This window comes from Indicator indicator, chromosome 10 (assembly GCF_027791375.1).
Source record: "Indicator indicator isolate 239-I01 chromosome 10, UM_Iind_1.1, whole genome shotgun sequence".
NCBI lineage: Eukaryota > Metazoa > Chordata > Aves > Piciformes > Indicatoridae > Indicator > Indicator indicator.
This window is the reverse complement of record NC_072019.1, coordinates 20,590,553-20,615,789: the sequence shown is the minus strand read 5'-3', so window position 1 is coordinate 20,615,789 and position 25,237 is coordinate 20,590,553. Positions and strand designations below refer to the sequence as shown.

At 42.5% G+C, this 25,237-nt stretch overlaps 1 protein-coding gene across 1 annotated transcript in view; it reads right to left on the bottom strand.

Moving 5' to 3' along the window:
• Positions 1–25,237, bottom strand: part of ST3GAL3 (ST3 beta-galactoside alpha-2,3-sialyltransferase 3) — a 184,116-nt gene that overhangs the window by 24,673 nt on the left and 134,206 nt on the right. The window contains exons 8-9 of the mRNA XM_054384658.1: positions 23,969–24,064; positions 19,354–19,540 (exon numbers count right to left, since the gene is read on the bottom strand). Of these exons, the coding sequence (XP_054240633.1) occupies positions 19,354–19,540; positions 23,969–24,064 (283 nt within the window). The remainder of the gene's footprint in view (positions 1–19,353; positions 19,541–23,968; positions 24,065–25,237) is intronic.

Genomic DNA, 25,237 nt, shown 5'->3' with positions numbered 1-25,237 from the left:
CAGGACTTACAGAACAACCACGTTCTAGTGTCTCCCTTCTCTTTGGGTTACAAATTCAGAGCAGGGCACAGGGAGAATCACAGGAATTTTAATCTGCTAACCAGCAGCTTTGGCAGGGTAATCTGATTGAATGTCTCCTTCTCACAGCATTGAGCCATCTTTCTTGTAACCTCCATGAGAAGCAGCAGAGACAGATATTACACTACATAAAACACACCTGCTTTGGAAGCCATTACTTACACCAGTTTTGGGCTTCTTGCACCTTAACAGTGCCTTTGCAGCTGCTTTCAAGGCATTGCTGAAAATGTTGATGACCCCCCTGCAAAACCCTCAGGAGCCTCCCCAGCCCAGCAGTGATTAGCCCTGTAATTATCAAGGGCAATTCTGCTACATCCTATGCCTGCTGCATTTCACATGCTGTTTATACTGCACACGCTCCTCTGAACTGTCACACCACATGGTGCTTAACACCTTACACAGGCTTCTTTATGGATCAGTCCCATGCTTGTCTTTAGATGCTGAATTTCAGATCCTGAAGAATGAAACCCTGGTAGATGGCTCTTGCCTTCGGAAAGGCTTTAACACAGAAAACTCCATGAGTATGCATGCTGTTACTCAAACCAGCAGCCTAAGACAGCCAAACACCATTGCTATCCTGTTTCAGTCCTACAGGCCCAAACATAATACACTTTTGCTGACCAGGGCAAGGATCTCTTCAGTTTAAGTTTGCATTTTGACAATGGCAAAATGTTTTCAGGACCCTTAATGACTGGGTCTTGATGATCAACAGTTGGATAAAATGATCTTAAAAGATCTTTTCCAATGATTCTAAATGCAAAGAATACCCCAACTCTAATTAACACTCACGTTCTTTTATCACAGCTGAATTAGAAACAATGCCTGGTGTTAAGACAGTCTAACACTTTCCCTGACAATATGACATTTTTAGCATTTAAAAAATGAAACTAATGTCATAGATGTTAATAAAGTCCAACAACCATTCGACCAAGGGATTTGAGAGATTTTGTATGCCAGCTGAGTTTTGCCTCCTTCTGAAAATTCACTAAAAATTGTATAAATATTAAACCTTTGGAATTTCCTAAAGGCCCATGCAAAGCAGAGCCCTTTCAGTTCCAGGGACGGAGGAAAAAAAAAATACAGAGATTCCACTTGCATTAAGCATGCTTCAGGCCTCACAGAAATGAAGATGATAAACAAAAATCTTGAACAGCTACTCACTCAGTGAAACCATCTTATCATGGGTTTAAGCAGGCACACCCTGGAAAAATAGTGTGTGACCCTGGAACTAAAATAAATTTGTAAGTTCAATTACAATTTCACGTGCAACTCTAAATATAGCATTGCCTACATTCTGCAAACAATTCAAACCAAAGGCCTGCAAGTGGACAAAACCTGCCCTTTGTGCTGATTCACACTCCATCGGAGTCTCTGGAATTTGAGTAGGTTTTACACAGCTCTTACATTACACTCAGAACATTAAAGAGAAGAGAAAAAGAAGAAAGATTACAAACACTTGAGACTTTTGTTCTTTGTTGCTTGAGCTGTTCAGAAAGAGGTAACTACACATATCACAGGTGTCCATCTTCCCATTGTGGAGATAACCACACATATCACAGTGGTTGTGAGAACTCCTGGGACCATACAGGGCTCCTTTCATGTGGTTTTCAATGCCAGTGCAAACTGGACCCTACCCCTAGGTGGCATTACCACCTGTCCACTTTGGTCCCTTCTGTGTAGCTGCTTCTCCAGACATTCATCCATCCCTAAGCATTTTCCTCAGCTATCACACTGCTCTGAAACTGGTCTGCATTCTCCTGTCTCGTTTATCTTTGTTGTCCGTTCTTCCCTGTACCTTTTCTGGGCAGTTCTCCTGAGATTATTATTGAGAGACACCTGGGGAAATCTTTCATTTTGGTATGCTTTCCCTCTGTAGTTTCTAAAACAATCATAGGGAGAAACAGAGTCTCAGCAGACCAGCTTTTATACATCTACCTATACAGCAGGCAAAGTCTCATGCAGGGCTAAACAACAAAGAACTTTTCCTGGCTTATAATTACTGAAAATCTCAGCCTTGTGGTTTGGCTCTAAAAATTCTGTAGTTTTGAGCTACATCTCAAGCCTTGTGGTTTTGTTCTGCAGCTTGTCACTGGCAAGCTACAAAAGGCAGCACCACCACAACTGCAAGCCCCAGGAGGCTGCTCTCCTGATGCAACCCCCTTCCAACCAAGCCCCTTCCAAGGCTCTGAGCTACTGCTGATGCTTGGCCACTGCTACGCCTAGTGTGGGTGTTTGATTTGATTAGACACAGATGTTCAGGGAGGCTCCCAAAGCAATTAGTTCCTATTGGGAATGCTCTCCCATTTTAGGCTGGGAGGTGCTAGGCAGCTACCTGAGGGGCAGCAGGCACTGGGAAGGAAGACACAATTTTCTCGACAGATTTGAGAGCTCAAACTCAGTTTGACATTGAGGGCATTCCCTGTTCTGCACTACAGTGACAAAGTCTGCAGTGCTTAAGGGTGGGCCTCTGAGGATGCAGTGTCTCCCTTCTCGACTATCACGGAATGTTTTGGGCTGGAGGGGACCTTTAAATGTCTCCTAGTCCAACCCTCCTTTGCAGGCTCAGGTTGCTCAGAGCCCCATCTAACCTGACCTGGAAAGTTTCCAGGGATGGAGCTTCTATCACCTCTCTGGGCAACCTGTGCCAATGCCTCACGACCCTCACTGTAAAAAACATCTTCCTCATGTCTAGTCTAATTCTCCTCTCCTTAAGTTTAAAACCATCACCTCTTGTCTTGCCACAAGAGACCGTACTAAAAAGACTGTTCCCATCTTTCTTACAGGGCCCCTTTTAAGTGCTGAAGGGCTGCAGTAAGGTCTCACTGGAGCCTTCTTGGGCTAAACAACCCTGAGTCTCTCAGCCTTTCTTCATAGGAGAGGTGTTCCAACACCTGCTTATTTTTGTGGCCCTTCTCTGGATTTGCTCCAACAGGTCCATGTCTTTCCTATGCTGAGGGCTCTAGAACTGGGCAAATCAAATCCGTATCTATCCAGTTTAGAGAGAAGAATGTTGTAGAGGACTTGTGTTTGTGTCAAAGGTCTTACAGAAGCCCAGATAGCTGACATCCATCCATAACTCTTCCTTTGTCAGCTGATGCAGTCACTCCACCATAAATCATATCATAATGGTAGCAAGTCAGAAAATGAGTCCAAAAACTGGATAGGCAATGTTCAACAGTACTCCTAGTCTCACATATACCAAAGTGAATCACAACATACGCTAAAATAAAATGTGGAAACTTGGAGCCTTAGCCAAAAAGCATAAGACAATAGAAGATACAAACAGCTAGAAGCAGGCTGAGTCTCCCAGAATAACAAGATTTATAATATAGTAAGCAAAATGAGAGGTAATACTATTGCAACCTGATGACATGGATGCTCCCTCTTCTGTACCTCCATGAGATTGCTAGATCTGAGAGTACAAAGCAGCACTGCTCCAGAAGACATCTGTCTGATGGAAAGAGGACAGGGACATTGTCAAGGTCAGCTAAGCACAGCATGAAGTTGAACCAAGTCTAGGTATGCAAACTCTGCTGAAGAGCCATAAGAAAGCTGAAAAGACTGGAGAGAGAACCTGTGGCAAGTGAAGATTACTGCTCTTTCAGATTCTGGTAACACCAAAAATGGACAAGGAGAAGGGCATGAGGAAAAGAAAAAGCCAGGGGATGACATACCAGTCACAAGACTTCACTGTGACTGGGAGCACATAGTTCACTGGAATCTCTGCCCCCACCTAGGCTGGAATGTGGTTTATTCTATAGCCGTCATCCACAAGCACTCACTGTGACACAAACACAGGGTACAGCAGGACTGCTGCAATCCATCTGCAGAGGCTTTTGAAAGTTTTCTGCTCAGGCACAACTGGATTAGATGTGGAAGGTGTGTTTCAGCTAGAAAATAACCACCTTATCAGACAATGCTGCATTTCTCAGCGGTCAAGTAGACATGGAGGCCTAGAAAATGCTCTTCTACAAGTGGTAGCATAAATGATGTTGCATCATTTGCACCAATTATCAAACCAACAAGGAGCTTTTAGCAACAAGAACAGAGGTGCTGAGAGCTTGCAGTTTGGGTTGATGGTCAACTGCCAGACCCACTAGCCCATACTTCAACTGTATTTACCCAGCCTTCTCAAAGTGGTGGGGAACCCCTCACCACCCTCTGTACATGGCTCTGACAGCCAGCACTTTTTGAGTTTCTCTATCTTCAGTTTCCAAAGCTTAGAAATGCTCTAGAGTCTAGAGCATTTTGTTCCACTGTTATCAGCCCCATTGAAAAGCTCTTATTTTGCCTGAAGCAGGAACATTGTAAGATTGAGCTAAAGCCTTTTCCTCATTTTCTCTTTGTCCCACTGGGAGAAGAGTTGCAGCTCTTGTTCAGTCCAAAAATACCGATACTTCCATTTCTTTTAATATTTTTTGTTTCTTCTCTCCAAACAGCCTCCCACTGACCAAGTCAAAAATCAAATGGTTGTAATTTCCCAGGCCATTCCCTTGTCAGTATTCCCAATCTCTCAACAGTCTTACAGCACCCAAGAGAAATCCTGACAGGTTGTAAATGCCCCAAGTTTAGCTTTTACTAATGTTTCTCAGTGTGAAACCCAAACACATTTTCCACCCAGTGTTTCAGTGGCAAAAAGCAGCAAAGCATGATGAAGACAAAAGCACCTCTTAACACATGGTACTAATAAAATTTTGGGTTTTTTAAAGCAAAAATCTTCATTAGTACAGATGAGCTGATAATCCACTACACTGGCTAGACATTAGTTTCTTTAGGCTTGACAACCAGGCTGAAAACCACAAGAGAAACTTAATTCCAAGTAGTGGTTGCAGACTTCAAACTTTCTGCTAGACATGTAAGCTTTGTGGCATCCTGGCTACATGGGAAACTGGAAGCTGTGTTATCCACAAACAGCATCTCTTGCAAAGCAGCAACTTGCATAGTGACAAAAGCCAGGTGGGATGTGAGAGTGGCATTGGTGCATCACCCACCAGGTCACTTTGCTGAAATCGATGTGCTCTTTCCCATGGTTGTCAGTAAGAAGTTTCTGCCCTGTTTACTGGCAAGTACATACTATGAATAAGCAGAAAAACATAGGCAAACAGGCCTAGTGAATTTCCAACTTCTTTTGACCTACATAACTTTAAGTGCTATAGCTAACCTACAGACAGGCACAGCCCTCCTGTGCTGCTGGTCTAACATCAACTGTTGTGTTCTGATTAACAGGAGTAGGGCCAAGATCAGCTCTAAAGAGTCAGGACAGCACATTTATTTTTATGCTGTATTATAAATGCAGTGGAATTCCTTTTTTGTTGTTATTATTTTTAACGTATTTCTATGGTTTTATCCATGTAACTGAGAACAAAATACAGTTCACAGTTGGAAGGTAACAAAACATTGTTGAAAAAGAGATTGTCCTGTGAAGAAAACGAAACTTGGAAGGCGTCAGATGAGCTACAGAAAACCCCTGAAGATTATTCTGATGAATACAGCGTTTCAGAAATTAAATCATAAATGATAGCTCACATACGGCGTGCCAGAAGAAGTGTTTGCACCATGTGCAAACAGGGTGATGGATTGACTGTACCACAGACTCTTGGGGTCAAAATCTAATCTGAGCTTTGAGCCAAAGTTTGAAGAAATATTCCTGTTTTGAAATGACTTAGGAACGATGGAAGTTTTCAGTTAAAGCAGTGGATTTAGCTAATTTCTGTTTCTGTTGTGGTTTTTTTGACCATGAAAAATAATAATCCTTCAATGAAAAAAAAAATAAACCTAAAGCAGTAGAGTTTCAGAAAAATCCCAAAGAACAACAGGTCCTATACTGAGGGTTGTACTAGATGACCTTTGGAGGTCCCTTCCAACCCAGACCATTTTATGATCACCATTATTTACTGGGTATTTTATTCCCATGAAGGATCAGACCCTTTATTTTGCTATTATTTTTATGACATAGTTTATAAAATGTCATACTCTCATGACAGCTATTAAAAGAATACTATGATAGAAAGGCCAAATCCAGGTACTAAGTTATGAAGTAGGACAACTTCAGAGCTCCAGCTTGAGATTTCTGTTGTGAACAGTGGCTTTCTAATTTTCCCACAAGATTTTTCTTATATTGACATATATCTAAGTGTGTTACAAAGAGTACTTTCATATTTAGAACATTTCTGCAGTATTTGGCATGCATTACATCATTTTATAGAGGAGAACATAAAGATGAATGCTACTGGCTCCTGATGTTCTAGTACAGACATCTTAAGCTCAATTCTCAGAACATTTGTTAAGCTCACAGTCCAACTCCACTGACTTTGCTGCTCCTGAAGACCCAGCTCTCCTGCTGTACAGTCACCTCACCAGAATATCTGCCTCATGAGAATTAAATGTGTTCAGGAAATTCTGTTCTAACTTGCTCAACATCACTTTGATCAAAGGTTAAACCATCTTCTCATGAGGAATCTTCAGTGTCTGAAATCAGGAGACTGTTTTCTCCTCTCCTTTCCTCTCTCCTCTCCACAACATGTTCTGCAGCTTCTGCAACTACTTATATCAAAGCTGAATGTCTTGCATTACAGAAATTAGCCTAAATCTCAGTCTTCCCACTCTACTAGATATACAGCTGTGTTCTAAAAATCCAGGATGCAATTATGTAATTAAGGATAACATCTGCACAGGAGAACTGAATTAATGCTGAAAATGCAGTGTCACTTTTTTTTTCTTTTCCTATTTTTTTTTGGTCAGCTTGATTCTTGTAACTATAAAGCACTTTTTAAAGTCTTAAAGGGCAATTTAATACATTTTAAAGAAAAAAAGCAACCCAAGAAAAACAACCTTTAAGTACAACTACAAACTCCAGTAAGCTATTGTGGTGTATATCAGCTGTTCACAGGAGCAAAAAAACCACAGCCTCTTACAGGGCTTCTGTAAGAGGCTGCATTCTCTTTACACCTAACAAACCTGCTGGTTGTAAACCATTCTTTTCTTTGCTGTCCCAAGTATCCATCACCCTTTAACCTTCAATACTCCTGCTCTTGCTGTGCACCAGACCAGGCTTCTGCTTCTTCATGTTGTTCAGGTAGCTGTCAGCAAGCAAGTCATCTTCTGAGAGTCCAGGAGAGATTCCTTGCTCCCAGATCTGTTGTCCATGCTCCAGCTTCTTTGTGGAGAAGTGACTGAAAGGAAAATCCTGCTTGGTTCTTACCTCCCTGGAAATGCTGCACCCTGATTAACCATACTAAGGAGCCTTGGTAGGGCAGACCATGCTCAGCATCTAACAGCCTCTGTGGGACACCAAATTGAGCCATGGAATTTCACTGAACGAGAGGAGCAACAGCAGTCTGCAAGGTAACACATGCTCACCAATTCCCAGCCAGTGTCCTGAAGAGCTAGAGAAGCTCAGCAAAATACGGTAGGAGATTATTCAAAATAGGGTGGGAGATTATTTCTTTTTAATTGGTATTTTTTAAAAACAAGGATAAACCCATGTATTTTCAGTAGCCTGATCCCAAGTTATCCCAACTGCTGTGCTGAACAGGTGGCGTGGAAAACATCAGCTCAAAGATGACAGAGTAATAAAATGACAGAGCTTTTCCCTGTTGCTTATAACAGAAACCATAAGGTGTTCCCAACTATAAGCACAGCTACCTGCTCCGCTTACAACACTGTGCCTGCACAGAAAAAAAAAAAAAATTACAAGCTTTGCAGGCTTTGGTGACAAAGCATGAGGGCATCCCAGGGTGCCTGAGGACACTCATCAGCAAAGTCTTTTTTTAGGGAGCTGAACTGGTTTGTGACTTTGAATACAAGCAACAACTCATTAAACAACACATATTTAGACTAAACTCTTGGCACGTTACAACAACAGCAGCAACAACAAAAAGCTAAAGGATCACCACAGGAAGAATTATGGCCTAGAAATCCTCATTGCTTTCTTAAGTTATCTTAAAGTGAGTCTCTAGGGAAATTTTTGCACTGTTTTTACAGCATGAGTACACAGAAAATCTGTCTTCTCCTATTTTGGCATCTCAGCTAAAGTGAGAAGCCAAATAATTTGTGTGTTCACTGAATGTTCATATAGAACATATACAAATTATTCAGTACCCTTTAGAAGGAGAAAGCAGAAAGGTCAAAATAAGGAGAGGCTGGGAAAATGCCAGGAAGCTCCTGTCCCACTATATTTTCTAAACTTGCATTAATAATAGGTGGTTTACAAAAGAGTTTTTCAGTAACATTATTTAATAGTCTTAAAAGATGAGAATTTAAATGAACTATAATCCAAAGAGAACATTTACATTTAAGAGTTTTTTCAAAATACTCAAAGTGCTGCTTGCCTGGACCAGGCTCAGTATTTTCTGTACTCATCAGCTGTGGACGAAGTGCATTCCAAAGAAGATTGCCAGAACACAACTGATTTATCAGCTAAGAAAAACTTCTAGGTGGACCTACCAAAAGCCTTGTATACCCAACAGCAAGGCTATTTTCCTTCAGTTTTATTTCTCTGAATAAAAAAAAATAAACAAGACAGAAGATACTAACACTTTTACAAACCTCATCTTCACTAAGAGCAGAAGTAACACTTTTAGATGCATCCCATAAATTTGAAACTGTAAGAATATAAATACTAAAAAAAAAAAAGTGAGGTCTTCCCAGAATCTCTCTTGCTTACTACCTTCACATGGCTTAGTTTATTTTCACTTCTATCATCAGGACAAGTGTTTGCATTAAATAACTTTGAGTGTTGAGGTAGGAGAGAAGCTGAATCTAGAGTGGGACGAGGTCAGGGATTCACACCCTGCACACTCAGGAGCATCCTTCTCTCTCGCAGTAAGAAGCTGCTGTTTGTCTGGGGAAGAACTAGAAGCACCACACACTGCTGGAGCACAGAGGGAAGAGAAAAACTCAGGAAGATAAAAGCACATGGGGAGTTTAGTTACCTTAGTATTTATTATAGCAAAGTAGAGATATAGGTCAACCCCCTGTCCTGGAGCCCTGGGTGCTTGGAGGCAGAGCAAACGTTGCAAGCTGCTCAGACAGCACTAACTATGCGAGCAATCCATGGAGCCCGCCAAGGAACACATGTGTTCCAGGCATAAATCCTCCAATCTATTCCTTTCTGAATTAACATCTGTCATCATGACACCATTCAAAATGACTGAAGACTGGATCATATTAACAACCACACATCTTGGATAAATATTTACTGTACAGACCTTTTTTTCTTTTTTCCATTTTAAAATAAAAAATGCAGATAGCAAAATTCCTGCAGCTGTTAAAGGGGAGTCTCTTTTTGGCCACGGATAGAAAGCACGTGGTTTTATTTACAAAATAAAAAATTATTTACAAAACAAACCCACTGTTTTTCCCCTCCTCTGTGTGAATCTTCACTCTGTACAAGGGTGAACTTTGAGGATCCTCTGGTGTGGCAATGCTTTCTCTTCTGGGGAATTTTATTATGCTGGAGGCTGCTCACCTCAGAGACTCCACAAAGCCTTCTCCCTTGGAATTCAGAGACAGATCTGGCTAGTTGTGCCTCAGGAAGAGAAAGTTTTGCCATGACCTTTGCAGACAACTGGATAAAGCAAATAATTTCATGAAAACCTGTCAAGGATATTACTTGCTTGCTATCCTGCTTCTAAGAATCAACAAATGGGTCATGGACAGTGAGGACAGGGGGTCCCAGAGTCACAGAACAGAATAAGGAGAAGGCAACACAAGAGTGCAGCCCTGCCTTGGGTTCTCCCAGGAAAAAAGAATTTTCCCAGATATTGGATTAAGTCTGTATTTCAGGAAAAGGTGTCAGCAGTCAGTGCTCACTTCTGCAAGTATGTAATTCAAGCAGTATAAGCACAAATTTCTAGGAAGTTTTATCTCTTTAGGCTGATTTTGTCTAGCTGCAGCTCCTAGCCTCCACATTCTATTATTTATTATCAGTACTGCTCAAAAGGCCAAGAGAGATCCTGCTGACATCTTCTTGGACGTCTTGCATAGCAGGGAGCAGTGCTCCTCCATCAGCGACTTCTCTTTCCAATCCTTTACTCTCACACTGCTCAAGCAGAACTTTACCAAGATATGCAGTCTTGACTTTAAGACTTCAAGAGCAAATCCATCAAGCCTGTAGGGCAGATGTAGCAAAAATAATTATACTGACATAAATGTGCTGCCTTTTTTGGTCATTTGCCTAGCTTCAGATATATTTCTTCCTACTAAATTAAAAAGTCTTCGGAGAGAAAAAAATGTTCCCTCTAGGCAGATAGAGAGAGACTACAAGTAAATCTCCCCAAAATCTCATGCATAAGCTAAATAAATTGAACTCAAATCTCTTAGACTAAAGGAGGCTTTGCAGACTTCAAATTATCCTTGTAGTTCTTTACTGAAGTGTTAACACAGAACATCTTTATTCTACTAACACTTGTATAAATAGCTGATACTCTCTGGGCAACGTCTTAGTTTCACTACTGACGCTATTATCTGACTTTTTTCATGGGACTAGATGATCCTTGTGGTCCTTTCCAACCTTGACTGATTCTATGATTCTGTGTGCTGGATTCACAAAGCACTGCTCCAGTGTGGAGGAACATCTGCTGCACATGTGGGCAATGCAATATCCTCAGCAGGCATGGGACTGCACTGGTGGTAAAGCCATGTACATCTGGATGGAAGAGACATTCACACATCTGCGTGTAGGCTAGGTGGAGATGATGCCAGGGGAGCTCAGCACTTATCTGTTCATTTGTTCTGCCAGGTCCCAATGGCATATGTGTGGTCCAGTGAACATGCATATCTTGGCCAGCGGTGCAACCATCAGGCAGCAGTGAAAGGGAGCACAGAACATACTGGATATTTAGGAGGTGGGAGAAATTCAGGAGGATTGTGGTGCAAGAGGGAGCCCTGAGTGAGAGAGACATAAATCCAATCTGGCAGTTTTGTAAGTTCTGCTGTTTATGGAATTGTGTGGTTCAGATCTGGAATGAATTTTCCTTACATTGTCTCAGACACTCCAAGCCTGTCCTTGATCAATGCAGCTAATCACTCTGTCCTGACTTTCCATGCTCTGTGACCTTGAAACGCACCTACCAGGATTTGCATAATATTGAATATTTCTGGAGATGGCAACTCCCACATGAGCTCTCTCTTGATGTTTTCTCAAGACAGCTACAGTAGCTCTTCAGTTGGCCCACACTAACACTGGCTTTTCAGAATTACAGAATTGTAGAATTGCATAGTTTGGAAAAGGTCCAACTGTTAACCACACACTGCCAAGTCCACCACTAAACCATGTCCCTGAGCACCACATCCACACGTCTTTTAAACACCTCCAGGGATGGTGACTCTACTACTACCCTGGGCAGCCTGTTCCAGTGCTTTACAACCCCTTCAGTGAACAATGTTTTCCTAATATCCACTCTAAATATCTCCCAGTGCAGCCTGCAGCCATCTTCTCTCTTCCTATCACTTGTAACTGGGGGAAGAGACTGATCCCCACCTTGCTACAACCTCCTTTCACTTTGCAACCTTTAATACATGGAATTGTTTCATGCAGAAAATAGTGTAGTCATGTTTGGGTTTTATTTTATTTTCTTCATTTGCCCTAGAAGCTTAAGTGAATCTGGCTACAGGCTTGTGAATATTCATGACTATCCAACCCAGGCGGGCAAGTTTCATTGTTCAGTGTGCATCTACCTGATAATACTAAATGCTCTGAAGGCACACACTGCACACAGAATCAGAGAATGATCAGGGTTGGAAGGGACCTCTGGAGATCATCTAGTCCAACCCCCCAGCCAAAGCAGCTTCACCTAGAGCAGACTGCATGGGATGGCATCCAGGCAAGCTTTGAATGACTCCAGAGATGGGAGATGCCACCACCTCTCTTGGCAGCCTGTTTGAGTGCTCCACCACCGTCAAGGTAAATAAATTCCTCCACATATTTAGATGGAACTTCCTATGTTCAAGGTTGTGCGCATTACTGAAAAGTGTCTGGCCCCATCCTCCTGACACACCCTTTAAGAATTTATAAGCGTTGATAAGATCACAGAATCACAGAATGTTAGGGGCTGGAAGGGACCTCGAAAGATCATCTAGTCCAACTCCCCTGCCAGAGCAGGATCACCTAGAGCAGAACACACAGGAACGCATCCAGGTGGGTTTTGAATATCTCCAGAGAGGGAGACTCCACAACCCCCTTGGGCAGCCCGTTCCACTCAATCTTCTCCAGGCTAAAAATCCCCAAATGCCTCAATCTTTTTTCACAAGACAGATGTTCTAGTCCCCATATAATCTCTAACTCTCTGCTGTACCCTCTCAAACAGTTTCCTGTCCTTCTTGACCTGCAATGGCATCAGAGCAGCCCCTCACCAGCTGATGCTTGACAGTGTACTTACAGACACACTAAGTATACCTGGGTGGGAGCAGCTCTCAGCTATGCAGTGACCTGCCTAATCTTATTATGCTGTTGCATGCAGGTATGTATGAAGGGCAAGCTGCAGCCTGCACTTCCCATACCAACAACCTTCCTTCAGGAATCTGGCCAGGAAATCTCCCCAAAGGCCTGTGTTGCAAACTGGGTCATTTGTCTAGTCTATGGTCCTTACCACAGTGTGACCTGGAAGCTTGTTAAAAGCTATACAATACAGAACCAAGGTCTTCTCCCTCTTCTGGTCAGCAGGGTCAAGATTTTATATAGCATACCTATACATTTTCCAGCCTCTCCTCTAACCATGACTGGAAAAGAACTGGCTCACCTTCTCTCAAAGGGCACCAGCGTTTACTTCTGCTTACATCTTCTGGAAATGGCTCTGATCTCCTAGGCCAGTCACAGAGAAGGATTTATTTTATCACATGCAAGTCTTCCATGGTTCTCTTGGGCCAGTCCCACCAATGCACTGCACTGGGGGTGCAGGTACTGACTAGACTTCTGCACATTTGATCAGAGAGGGATCAAATGCTGAAAAAAAGTTAGTGCTGTCCCAAGAACCATCCCAGAAAGGTAAAGTAGCTCCCAGCTACCCTCTGTCAAAGCAATCTGGAACATTCTCTACAGAATGCATCGCCCAGACTCTTCCACCTCTTCTTCTCAGTCAGACACTTGGTAGGAGCCAGGAGTCTATCTGATGTTTTCACAAGACATTTTTTTCTGCTTCAGCATTTGGTAATGGTTCAGTTGCCTTGACCAAGGCACTGAACCTTCCTGATGACATGGTAAGGTATTCTCTGCTATCAACTCCTCCTAAAATCCCCTCATGCTCTGTGAGTGGAAATGGCCTTTTGCACCACATGCTAGGACCACAGGACAATCACCACTGAAAAGGCTTTCTTGCTTCTTCCCCAGTGCAAGCCTTATCATGTCCTTGAGGCATGTTGGCTGCCTTACTCACCAGCCGTGCCTTCCTATATTATGGATAAATGGCTGTTTAGGTGAACACTCGAATTTGTGAAAGAAATGGCGCAACCCTTAAGCTGACTTCCCAATTCAAAAGCTTCTCATTTATGATGGAACAGCAATTCCAACTTCTGTTCCACCTGAGCCCAAGCAGAGCAGGAAGACACAAGGCAATGCCTATCTCCAAGCAGATGGGCAAGAGCTCTCTCTCAGCTCAGCATCAGGCATCACAACTCTGTAATCCACCTTTGCTTTCACAATGCATTAAGACAGCTGCTAGTGGACTCACAGGTCCACCAAAACCAGGAGGGTTTTCCCTCCCTAGCCCAGACATAGAGAAACCCTTGCTCAAGTGCTGGGCTCAAGGCCAAACAAGCTGGAAATACAAGCATATTACCTGGGGTTGGGCAGCACGAACAGATGCATAGCCTCACTATTTTCCTAAAGCCAAAAGGAGTGTGGTAGCTTCTCAAGTTTTGTTCAGGGATGCAGAACAGCCCACAGGCAAGGATAATTCAGAATCTGAGGAATCCACAGCATACTACAAGGCTGTGAGGTTTGCAGGCTGCCCTAGCGAACACATAGCATGACAAGGACATTAATGGAAGAGGAGTGACTCTAAACAAAATCTCAGCAGACAGTGAGGGCTCAGCGGTTGGACCTTGGCTCTAGCACAGTAATGCAGGTTGATCAAGACAAGAAAGACACAGTAACATATATTTTAGCAGGAATAAAGTAACCTGTTAACTTAAAGCAGAAGTGTTGCTCCCCCCCAAAAAAAATCTTCTCTACTGCTGCCACATTCACAAGATCTCCTCCATGAGCAGCAGTCACACATTGTGGCAAAGGAGAGGGGTTGTGTTGTGTCCACTGCTGGAGTCTCACCATCTGTTGGAGGGTGATTGCTTTGCAGATGGCACCATTGCCGAGTGCAAGCCATCAGAGGCAGGCCCCTGCAAGGGACGGAAACCCAGCCTTGGCCTCGCTGGCAGGCAGGTGCTCACTCGCTCCTATGACTTTCACTGTCAAAGAGAGCTTCAAGGTGCCGCAAGCGCTTACTGCACAAGTGACTCCTCCTGGCAAAGGCTGCAGAGATTCCTGCTGGAAGCCTCTGCAGGCTCATTACCACATGAGAAGGAAGCTTGTGAGCTGCCAATTGCTAGTGAAACCTTTGCCCTTACTTGGCTGCTTTACTACCAGTTGCCAGATGTTTAGGGAAGTGAGCCCTAGCAAGCAAGACAGCTCCTTCTGATTCACTAATAACAGGTCAAAACCCACCCTGGAATCAGCATCAGGCTGCGACGGCTGCTTTGCAGACCTGACACTTGTAAATTCCTCTATTTGTTTTAAGAAGCATCTGCTCTCCACACAATAGAGAAGCCTTCAGCTTTTGACCATTACTTTAATAGGGAAGAGCAATATATGGCCAAACCTCCCTACCACTAAAATTCCTCTGGTACTTTGGGTATTCAGGAAGAGCTCCTGTGACCGAGAGACCCATGGTGATGCAGGATGGTACAACAGTGGGAAGCAGGCAGGGTGGATCACAATACATATGGGTAATACCTCTTGGCAAAAAGAACAGTCCAGGAGAGTGTAAGTGTTCTGAGTGACTGTGAGCAATCCACCTCTGGGGATGCAGTGGCAGCAGCTGTTTCATCAGAGAAGAGGTGCCTGAAAATGTCACAGCAGGCTCTTGCAGCAATGGCTGCAAGTCAGAACTGCCACAGCAGTCACAGCAGACGCACAAACAACTCACATCTGTGACCCTTCAGCAATAATCATGGCTTCATGCAACTGTGGGACTCCAACCCATTTCCTTTTCACTTGCACACTGACATACTAGGACAGCATGGTAAAATACTCCCTTCTGCTAACCATGTTGCGTTTCTCCACCACACACTCCTTTCTCCCCCATTCATTTACTTGCAACAAGTGCAATTATCTTCTCCTTCAGTTTCTTCTGACTCTTGTCAAATGACAGAAATCAGACTAACCAGGATTTTAGTCACCCAGATTCACCCACATTTCCCCTTCTTAAAGACAGGTCTGTGCTCGACAGAGATACAGTACTGTCCTAACTCACTGCAAGACTTGCAGTTTTGAGTGCCAGATCACCTAGAACTCTATGATAAAGACCACCTTTGTTTTGTTGCTGATGCTGAATGTTTAGCCAAATTTGTCCTTTTTCCAGACCAATATTTTCATTTTTGTTTTTATTTGCTTCCAGATATTTCTGCTTCACTGTGAAATAAAAAGAAGCCAAGCTTTTAGTTTTTCTTGGGTCCATATTCCACTGTTCCTCTTTCTGCATACTGTGCCTCCCCAGGCATTGAGGCATCATGTACATCTCCAGAAGGCTGTTGTACCAGACTGTATATAACACATCCAATTCTCTGCCTCACATTGATTAGTTTTTCCTTATGACATCTCCTGAAAATCCTCCTCTCTACAAACCACTTATCCCTTCCTCGGTATGTAAGTGCTGCCAAAAGACTAATATAACACAGAGTAAATCCTTCTCAGCTGCAGGGAGAATAAGCTTATCTGACCACTGACCCCAGCAATAAATAGTCATTTGCCTTTTATTTACTTTTCCACAGATAAAATCCTTTGATTTCAATTACTTGAGAGAAGACTAAGTAAGGATCCCAGTACCTGGGCCAGAATCTCTGGTAAAGCAGGTCCAAGCAGCTCCAGGTGGGGTGTCTGAAGGAATTCAAGAAGTCTCATATCTCACCTGTGACTGTGCCATGGATGCATGCAGTTGCCATCAACATTCAGGGGCAAAGGAAACATCAGCAGGCAGAGTTCAGCTCATTTTTTTTGAGGCATGTGTCCGTTTCCACAGTAATCATGTTGTTTAGCAGGAAGCTTCCATTTCCCTTATCTCTGTCCTGAGGTCAGACTCCTGACCATAACCACTGGTATGTGGATGAACTCTTGCAGAGGGACAGGCCTAATGTCACATAAGGAATAAGCAGCAGTGGTATATAGAGAGGTCCCAGGACAAGCAAGTGCCTCTAGATGAGTCCATGAAGGAAAGAAACTTCCTCTTCTCTGGCAAATCACCTGAGAGACAAACAGGAACTCTCCACAGAGAGCACTGGCAGGCATTTGTCATTTTGAACTTACCACACACTGATAAAATACTAATGCTCACTACCAAAACAAACAGACGCTGACATCTCATTCCCAGAACACTGTTAGCTCTCTCTTGGGTCATTTCTTCTAGCTGAGAGACAGCACTTTTTGCATTGCTTTCCACTAGAAAGCAGCTGTGCTAGCCACCTGCTTGCAGCTAAAGCCAGTTACAGCAAGATCTCAGCTTCAGATAGAGATCAGACTAGAGAGGACATGGTACATGTTTTCCAGTCACCTGGACTAAAATATTCAAGGAACTGGCTCATCAGCCTCAAAACCCAACGATTCCCTTTGGGAATCTGTATAGAAGAGTGTCAAAAGACTGAAAAATGGACAAAAGTAGTGCCTAGCCCTAAGAAGGTAAAAAAGAGGAGAGTTGGTTCATTATTGATTCTCAGATTAGCAAGATAAATTATTTGTAAGCACCTGAAAGAATAACAAAGACTAACCCAGGTGGATTTGTCAAGAGAGAATCATTATGGAAAAAACCCAACGCCGTATTTCCTCATAAAGGCAAAAAAAAGTATCATAGGGAACTGCAATTCAGCAAGGCCTTCTGACGTGTCACTTTCACAACACACCAAAAATGTTACTCATGATACTACTGTGATACAAGTTCAGAAGTGGCCAAAAAACAATCCGGGGGAGTTCTCAGCAGGCTCACTGTAGAAACGGAAGGATGTTATTACTTTGGGGTCTGCCTAGGAACTAACTTTTCTCAGTGTTTTCCTTGTCAGCCTGGATAATGGAATAACAAGTTTGCTTATTAAACTGCAAGCAGAGGACATGAATCTGGAAAGAATGGCAGGTATGCTAGAAAGCTCTGCCAAAGGAACTTGGCAAACTGGAGAAGAGTTCTGGAAGAAAGAATGGTAGAGACAAGTGTGTGGTGCTGCACTTTGGCAGGAAGAACCCATGGCACAAGCACAGAGTGCAGAGCTGGGGAGGCAGCTGCTTTTCAGTGCTTCCTGAGGCCTGGAGTCTCAAAGAACTGCATGCTCCCCTTCAGGCCCATGCCACTGTGGAAAAGGCAGTCAAAACAGCACATGTAGGAGAACTGCAAGGCTAGTGAGGCAGCTGTTTGATTTTTCTCTGTTTGCTGTACTTTATACAGTTTTGGGAACTGCTCTTTAAGAAAAAGATGAATCAACTGCAGTGATTCATAAGAGTAACCAGAAATAAAAAACCTGGAAAAGATCACCTACAAGACCTGAAAAAATGTACTGTTTTTTTCCAAAGAAATGAGTGATAAGGAGACATCCATTAGAGCACTGAAGTAACATGCAATGCAAGAGGTTCTCTGTGCCAAGCTGGGCACTGAAGCACTCAGTGAAGATTGCTTTCCCCAGTCTTCTCACCCATTTTAACAAACTACTTGTTACATCACTCCAAGGGCAGGGGGTACCACACTAGAATGCAGTTATGACCACATGGCTGGTATGTGGTTATAACCACATTAGGTGGAAATTCAATCTGTTTTGAAGTAAACCAACCCATCCTTTGAATTTCATGCTAAACACTAGAAGCCCTTAGAGCTGTGTTTAGGTTGCAGGGCACTGACGCTGCTATGGCTTTCCTTCGCCCAGAATGAAGAACAAGAGCATGACACAGACCAAAGAAAATTACTTTTGACTCAATTATTCGTGTTATGAAAGCCCCCTTGTACTTGCCCAGAGGCTGACAGGTATCTTCATCTGTCTGGTACCAGGAGAATAATTGCAAATCGGTGTGAGTGTGAGATGAGCAAAGTATGAGCCCTTAAGGCCATCTTTGTAATATCTGTATACAATTATATTCATAGACTGTTTCATTCTGTATGTGGTGAGCTGCCAACCTCCTCTCTCTGTCTCTATACACATAATATAACATCTCATCCTCTAAATATTAATCTGATTGCCGGGTTATTTGTTGAAAAATCCTTAAAGAACATTTGAAAACAGATATCTAAGATGTGTAAAACAAGAACTAAGAGGGCATTTATACTGGATTTCATGACAACAGATAAAGATAAATCATCCACTGAATGAGAAGTCATTGATTACAACCTGATTCCATTTAGGATCGGTGAACTAGTAACAGGTCTGTAGTACTTCAGAAAGGCAGTAATGCAACTGATTGGGACAAAATATTTACATGGGGAAAGCAGTGGATTCACCATTTCAGTGCTTCAAAATTACACTTGGTATTCTTCTTGTGGGTGATGCTTTAGCCGAACACAAATCACGAGTCTGAGTACAGCAATAACTAGGCAAAATATAATGGCTCGTGCTATTCAGGTGGTCACATCAAGTTTGTGGATTGTGGCCTTTTCTACAAGTTGTGCTGCTGCTTTCTCCTCTTCCCCTCCTATGCCATCACATCCCTATCCTCAAATTCCCATTTCTTCCCCTTGCTATTGCTCTTTTCCTTCCTCTGCTCTTAAATCCGAAGAGTCCATAAAATCCATGCAAAATCTGGTCATTTTATATACTCTTTAAAATAAATAACAACTAAAGTAAGTGTTCACAGTACACACTAATCTTGAGTAGAAAGCCTCATCTGTGATGTAAGGTCAGGTTACAGAGAGATGTCATTGTAAAACATTTAATTAGAGCTGAAGTCCATGGAAGTAAAAAAAGCCTTCATTTAAATGCAGCAGGACACATAAAGGAATTCTCCTCAGATCAAAACGTGGCAAATACAACTGTGATATCATGTCTGCACAGCATTTCTAATTAGGTGAACTTCACAGTGTCAGCTGTTAGTGTTCTTACCACTTTCTCCTTGTAAACAATGTATTTCAGCCACTTGAAATCCTGCCATTTGAATCCCGCCAGGACAAACAGGGAATCCTTCTCGTACTGCTCCATTTTCTGGATTGCACCTTCAGGATATGTGATCCGGAGAGTTGTCTTGCCACCCACATCTTTTTCAAAGCCCTTCACTGGAGCTGAGTTCAGCCTGCAGGGCAACCAGAGAAAACCCTGTCATGGATCCCCACTTACACTCCAGCATGTTGATGATACAGCAATCGCTCTGGGCAAGAGCTCCCTCTACACAGCTGTTACAGCAGCAAACATTAACTCTTGCAGTTCTTCATCACAAATATTTATGAACCTTTATACCAAGTGACAACAGTTCAATTGGAAGCCGTTTATTTAATTTAATGCAATGCAAACCATTTCTGCACATCCACTCTTGTGATTTAAATTGCGTTGGAAGCATTGGAAAAGGAAACTGAAAAATATTTTCTATGCAAATGTAGAGTTACAAACTAAGCATTAACTATTCTAACATCCCATTGCTTCTGGGATATCTTACTTGGATTCTGCAAGACTGTGCTGAAACAGTGCAGCTCCATTGCAGTTTAAGTGAACCGAAACTGGACTCATGCTCCAAGCCCCATCCAGAGTTTACAATGCTCATCATACCTGTACCAAGTTTGTTTAGGGAACACTAAGCCAGCTAATCATTTTCATAAAACCAAAGGAACAATCTCCACTTGGTTCAATTCCCCAAACTGGCCCATCCAGAAGGTGAGTTCCTCTGCAATGCCAAGGCAAACGAATAGGCTGCACTGCACAGCTATGGTAAGGCTCAGCAACACTGCAGTCTCACCAACAAGGAGTTCTGGCCATGGAAGTACATCCCACTCTGAAAACACCCAAGCACACAGAGCTTTCCTCTTGGGCACACTGATTTCCATGGGAATGCTACATATTTAGCTGTGCTTTTGTTAAACATCCCTCAGAGACAACGTTCTTCCCTTTAAGAAACAAAATGGCATTAACAGCAATGATGACTTTCATGACATTAAAGCTATTCAGACCTTCGATTCAAAACTAGAAAAGCAAAGCTGAGGAAGTAACTTGGAATACAAATCTTGCTGACATCAAGCAGCAGCCCCCGATGGAACAGCATTGCCTACTTGAATTATTGCAGCCTTCTTGACTTGGGGTAGTTCAATATACTGGAAAGTGCTTATGTAGTGCAAAATTTTGCCATGTAGGAATGTTAATGAGGATCTGGATTTGTCCTTTTCAGTCCGGGTAAGCATTTTAGGTGGGAAACCTTTTAGTAGAAGAAAATCCCTGAGTACAATCTGAAAATGGATTCAGAATAAAGGAGAATAAATTCCTATAATTACAGTAAAAATACTTATTTCATCATTAGAAATAAAAAAGAAAAGGAAAAACAACTCATGAATTGGTACCATCACAATTAATACAGGAGATTAAACTTTTTTGTGTGGTTTATTAATCCTTGCTTTGTGCTCTGACTTTGAGGTATCTAGACCTAACTGTCTGCAGAAACAGTGGGCCCAGCCAGCCAGATCCCTTGCTTTTTCTTCCTCTGTTGCTGATGGCACATTTATACATCATCACCTTTGCTATGGTATTATTTAAACTTTGAGCATTCATCATTGGAGCACTGGGGCAGATGACCCTAAATATTGTAACAGTATGTGGTTTTAAAGGTAACAGAGATAAATGCAACAAAATATTATGTAAAGAAAAGTTAGTTATGCATATTTTTATCTGTCTTCTTGAAGCTAAGGGGAAGGTTAGTGTCTGCAGTGGTTTCAACTGTCATGTGTAGCTCTTTGGCTGGGTTTTCCTCACCTCCAGCTGCTGGGTTCACCATTTTTTCAGCTTATGTTGTTAAAGCTCCCTAATCTTGGGACCTCTGTTTTATATCTAGACCGGAAACAAAACAAACCATTTCCCCAAGCAAAATGAACTCAGGTCTCCAATGAAGGGCCAGAGCATGAGCTGCTGACAGAGTCAGTCCTGTGCTAAGGAGCCAGCACTGTCAGCTCCATGGTCAGTGCCCCAGGGGTAGCACAAGCAACAGAGCAGGGAAAGTTCTGGCAGCCACAACCTGTGTTCATGAAGGCATGAACTACACAGCTTGAACCCATTCTCAGGCAGAACACGCTGGTGGTTATAAACACAGCTAAAACTTAGAAAACCTGACAGGGTGCCAGGCCTCCTCATACTGCCCATGGATAGGCAGGTTACTCCATAATGAGATTTAGAGGGTTTTTCTTTCTGTATCCACTGATGACATATGGAGCTTAGAGACGCTAACTCCTAACTGCTGCACTGCAAAGATCCTCTCAAATATCACTACAGTACCATCCACAAGTGAATTCCTATCTCCTTCTAACCAGAAATTTCTGGTACACCCTTGTTTTTCCCCTGTCTGCAATCTGTTTTAAGGAGGCATTTCAGAGCACCAATGACTGACTTGCTGCAAAAAGCTCCTGCCAGGTAAACAGTGTGATAGCTGGGAATAACATCTGCACTGAAATCTGTTAATATCCAGGTAAAGAAGAACAGAAACTAACTCAACTCCAGTTTGGCTCAGAATTGTAAAACTGATCTAACTCTCTTCACGACAAGATCAAAACTTCTTGCTGCAACAGTGATCCTCATATGGTAACGAATGAGGCATCAAAACCCTCCACATACTGCTGTGTCACTCCTTTGTTCAGAAACTTACCACATTTTTTCCATTAACTGTCAACTCCTAGGTTCCAAATCTGATCCTTCAAGCAAGCTTTGTAATGCACGAAAAAGGATGCTACAACAGAAGGGACTTACTGAGTTTCCATGGGAATAAAGGCAGCAGTTGGATATATTTAAGAAGAGGTCTGCTCTCACCTCTTCAGTCCCACATCCAAGCACCTGGTTTCATTTAACCTTTACAGTTGATTTTTCTCTCCTTTATCCATCCCACAAACATCACAGGTGCTTACTTGCACTCTTATCCTCTCAGCTTGCAAACTGACTTAGATTTACTGATGTGGAGAGAAAAACCTGAACTTTTCATTTGGAAATTAAGTAGAAGACTTTGTGACATAAATCTTTTTGGGTGGCTTAGTCCAGATGGATTAAAACTGTACTCTTGCTACTTTTTTAATAATCTGAGCCCAAGAAAAGACCGTCACTGAATTTTAATTCAGCTCAAGTAACAGCAAGTCACCAGACTATGAGGAGCAATAAGAGCTCTTGGCTTAACAACTAACAGTGAGGTGAACTAGGAGAACAGCTGTAAAAGTTTCACCCTGTTCTGAAAAGTTATCTCTGTGTCCAGAGCACTGCTGGGGGAAACTCACAGAATCAAAGAACTGAAAGGGACCTTCTTGGTCTTTTTGTCCAGAGTTAAAGAGTATTTATTATTCTGTGTATGTTCTTTTCTTACCTAATGTGCCCATTACTTGCACATGGGAGAGAAAGGAGACCATGCTAAATGATACCTTCACTGTGCCTTAAATTCTTTTACTAATCCCTTTCTTTCTTCCACCTTACCTAAGAATTTGCTATTGCCACCACATCTCATGGTTGACTAAAGTTCAGAGAAATGATATCAGTTATATTCCCTATAATAAGAAATCACTTTTCTTACTAGCAACAAAACTTATCAAGGCAAATCAGTTTTTACAAACTTACACTGTGGTTCACTCCACTTTTGCTATTTATTATTGTAATATTTTGTTACTCATGATGCAGAACCTGCTACAAAGCTCTGTATCTTTTTTCCAAGTCAGACTAATGGGTGTGTAGCTCTCTAGAGCATGTCCCCCCTCCCTCCTACATGCTCTCTTTCTTTCACTCTCCATTAGTACAGGTATTATGTTTGTTAATCTCCAGTCACCCCGACCACCCTGACTTGACAGATTTATTACAAAGAATTATGACTAGACCTGTGACTTCAAATATCAGTATGTTTTTCAGGCATTCTGAGATAGTGATGACCTGGGTTCTCAGCAAGAAGTCCTAACTTTGGCTGTGGTCCTTTCTTTCCTCTCCTCTGCCACTCTGCTTCTGCTCCCTTCAACATCATTCTCTACAATGGGACAAAGTATTCACAGTTTCTAGGTGCATCTACAGGTGTTTAATCATTACTGGGTCCTCACTCATGGACGCTTATTGCTTCCTAAGAGCTGCTAGGGTTCTTGCCACCCTAACCATTAAGTTTGTGTCCCAGGGAATGCTACACTTGTATGACCAATAATAATTCCTTGAGCTACCTTGGGCAAGTACATGGGACAGATCTAACAGTACATTTTATTGTTCCACCAACAAAGGGCATCACAAAAGCAGCAGCTTATAGAAAGGGGCTACAAAGAGAAGACTCAAGTAGGATCACATGAGATACCACACTCCTAAACAGCTATGGAAAATGGAATGCTCAAGGAGTGCCTTTACCTTTTGATGAGATCACCATTTGTAACAAACACCTACACTCTCTGGTTTTGTTTTTTCCCCGTTTCGGTACAAACAGATAGTGCCACAAGTGTAGGTTTAACATTTGCACCTACAGCATGCAAACTGACACAGAAACTGAGTATATGACAAGAAAGTTGTGAGGACAAAGACTCACCTGACAACAACATCATAGTCATCAATTTTTAACCCCAATGACTTATTTGCAAGTACTCCACCATTTCCCACAATAATACATCGCCGGCAGCTGAGACTGCAGAAGAAAGAGAGAAAACAGGTGATTTTTGTAACATAATTTCAAACACCTTGAGCTGTGCATATTTAGTTTGCACCTATCTGAAAACTACAGGAAACTTTTTGGAATACTAAGAATTAAGGGGAGGAAAAGATATACACTTGATTCCCAGCTCACCCCATCATGCCCAAGCATTACACGTGATAAACTGCTTTCAACACATCATGCCACGTGGGGCCTAATGAGATGATCTGTCAGGACAAGCAGCTCCTCTCCCCCCACACCCCTGGTATGATGGGCTTGAATCAAATCCATTTGTTTACTTAAATCTTCTCATTATTCATTTTGCAGTGAAATAACAATAAACCAAAGGCTTAGTGAGGATGTACACTCTCCAAGCAATTTTCCTAGTGCAGGCAGATCTTGCCAGGTTATTTGGGGTGTGCTCACCTTGTGGAGCGCAAAATTGCTGCGGTTATCACGAGACTTCAAGAGACAGAAAAACAATACATGCACAGAAAAAGGATCCTACTCCTGCCTAGTAGGAAACATAGAAGGAGACACAACGGCTGAAGAAGGGGAAGGAAAATAACTTTAATTAACAAAGGATCAGGAAAAAGAAGGAAGAGGACAACTTCTTGTGGAACTGCAAGTCACAAGAACTCTCTGCAGCAGATGTTACAAAGTGATTTTTGTCTTGAAGACAGAGAGAGGACTTCTTTCCAGCCATCTAATCCCAAATGCAGCTGGCTCTTCTGGCAATATGCCTTCATCTCTGGTAGTTCACTGAAGGGATACGTGTCTGCAGAGCCTTTTTTCGGAAAGAGTCCAAGGCAATCGGTTGTTTGAAGCAGATCTCTGGGCTAGACAGCCTTCCAAGTCCCAGGCACAGTTGACCGGTCTCTTCTAGGCTGTCCTTGCTATGATTAATCTAAAGAGCCAGTGTGAGGAAAGCTCTGCTTATGTGAGGTCTGTCTTTGCAGAGTGAGGCTGGAATGCACTTGAAGACTCAGTTAAACCACTGAGGGTTACCCTGCTGACAGAGCCATAAGCTGGAGATACACACAGAAGGAACACTACCAAGAGATGCTCTGGAACAACTTCCCCCGCCTAGACGGTTTCACAGCAGATCCCAGCTTTTCCAAAAGGAAAAACTTCCTCAAGAAGATGGATATATTAGCCCAGTGTTTG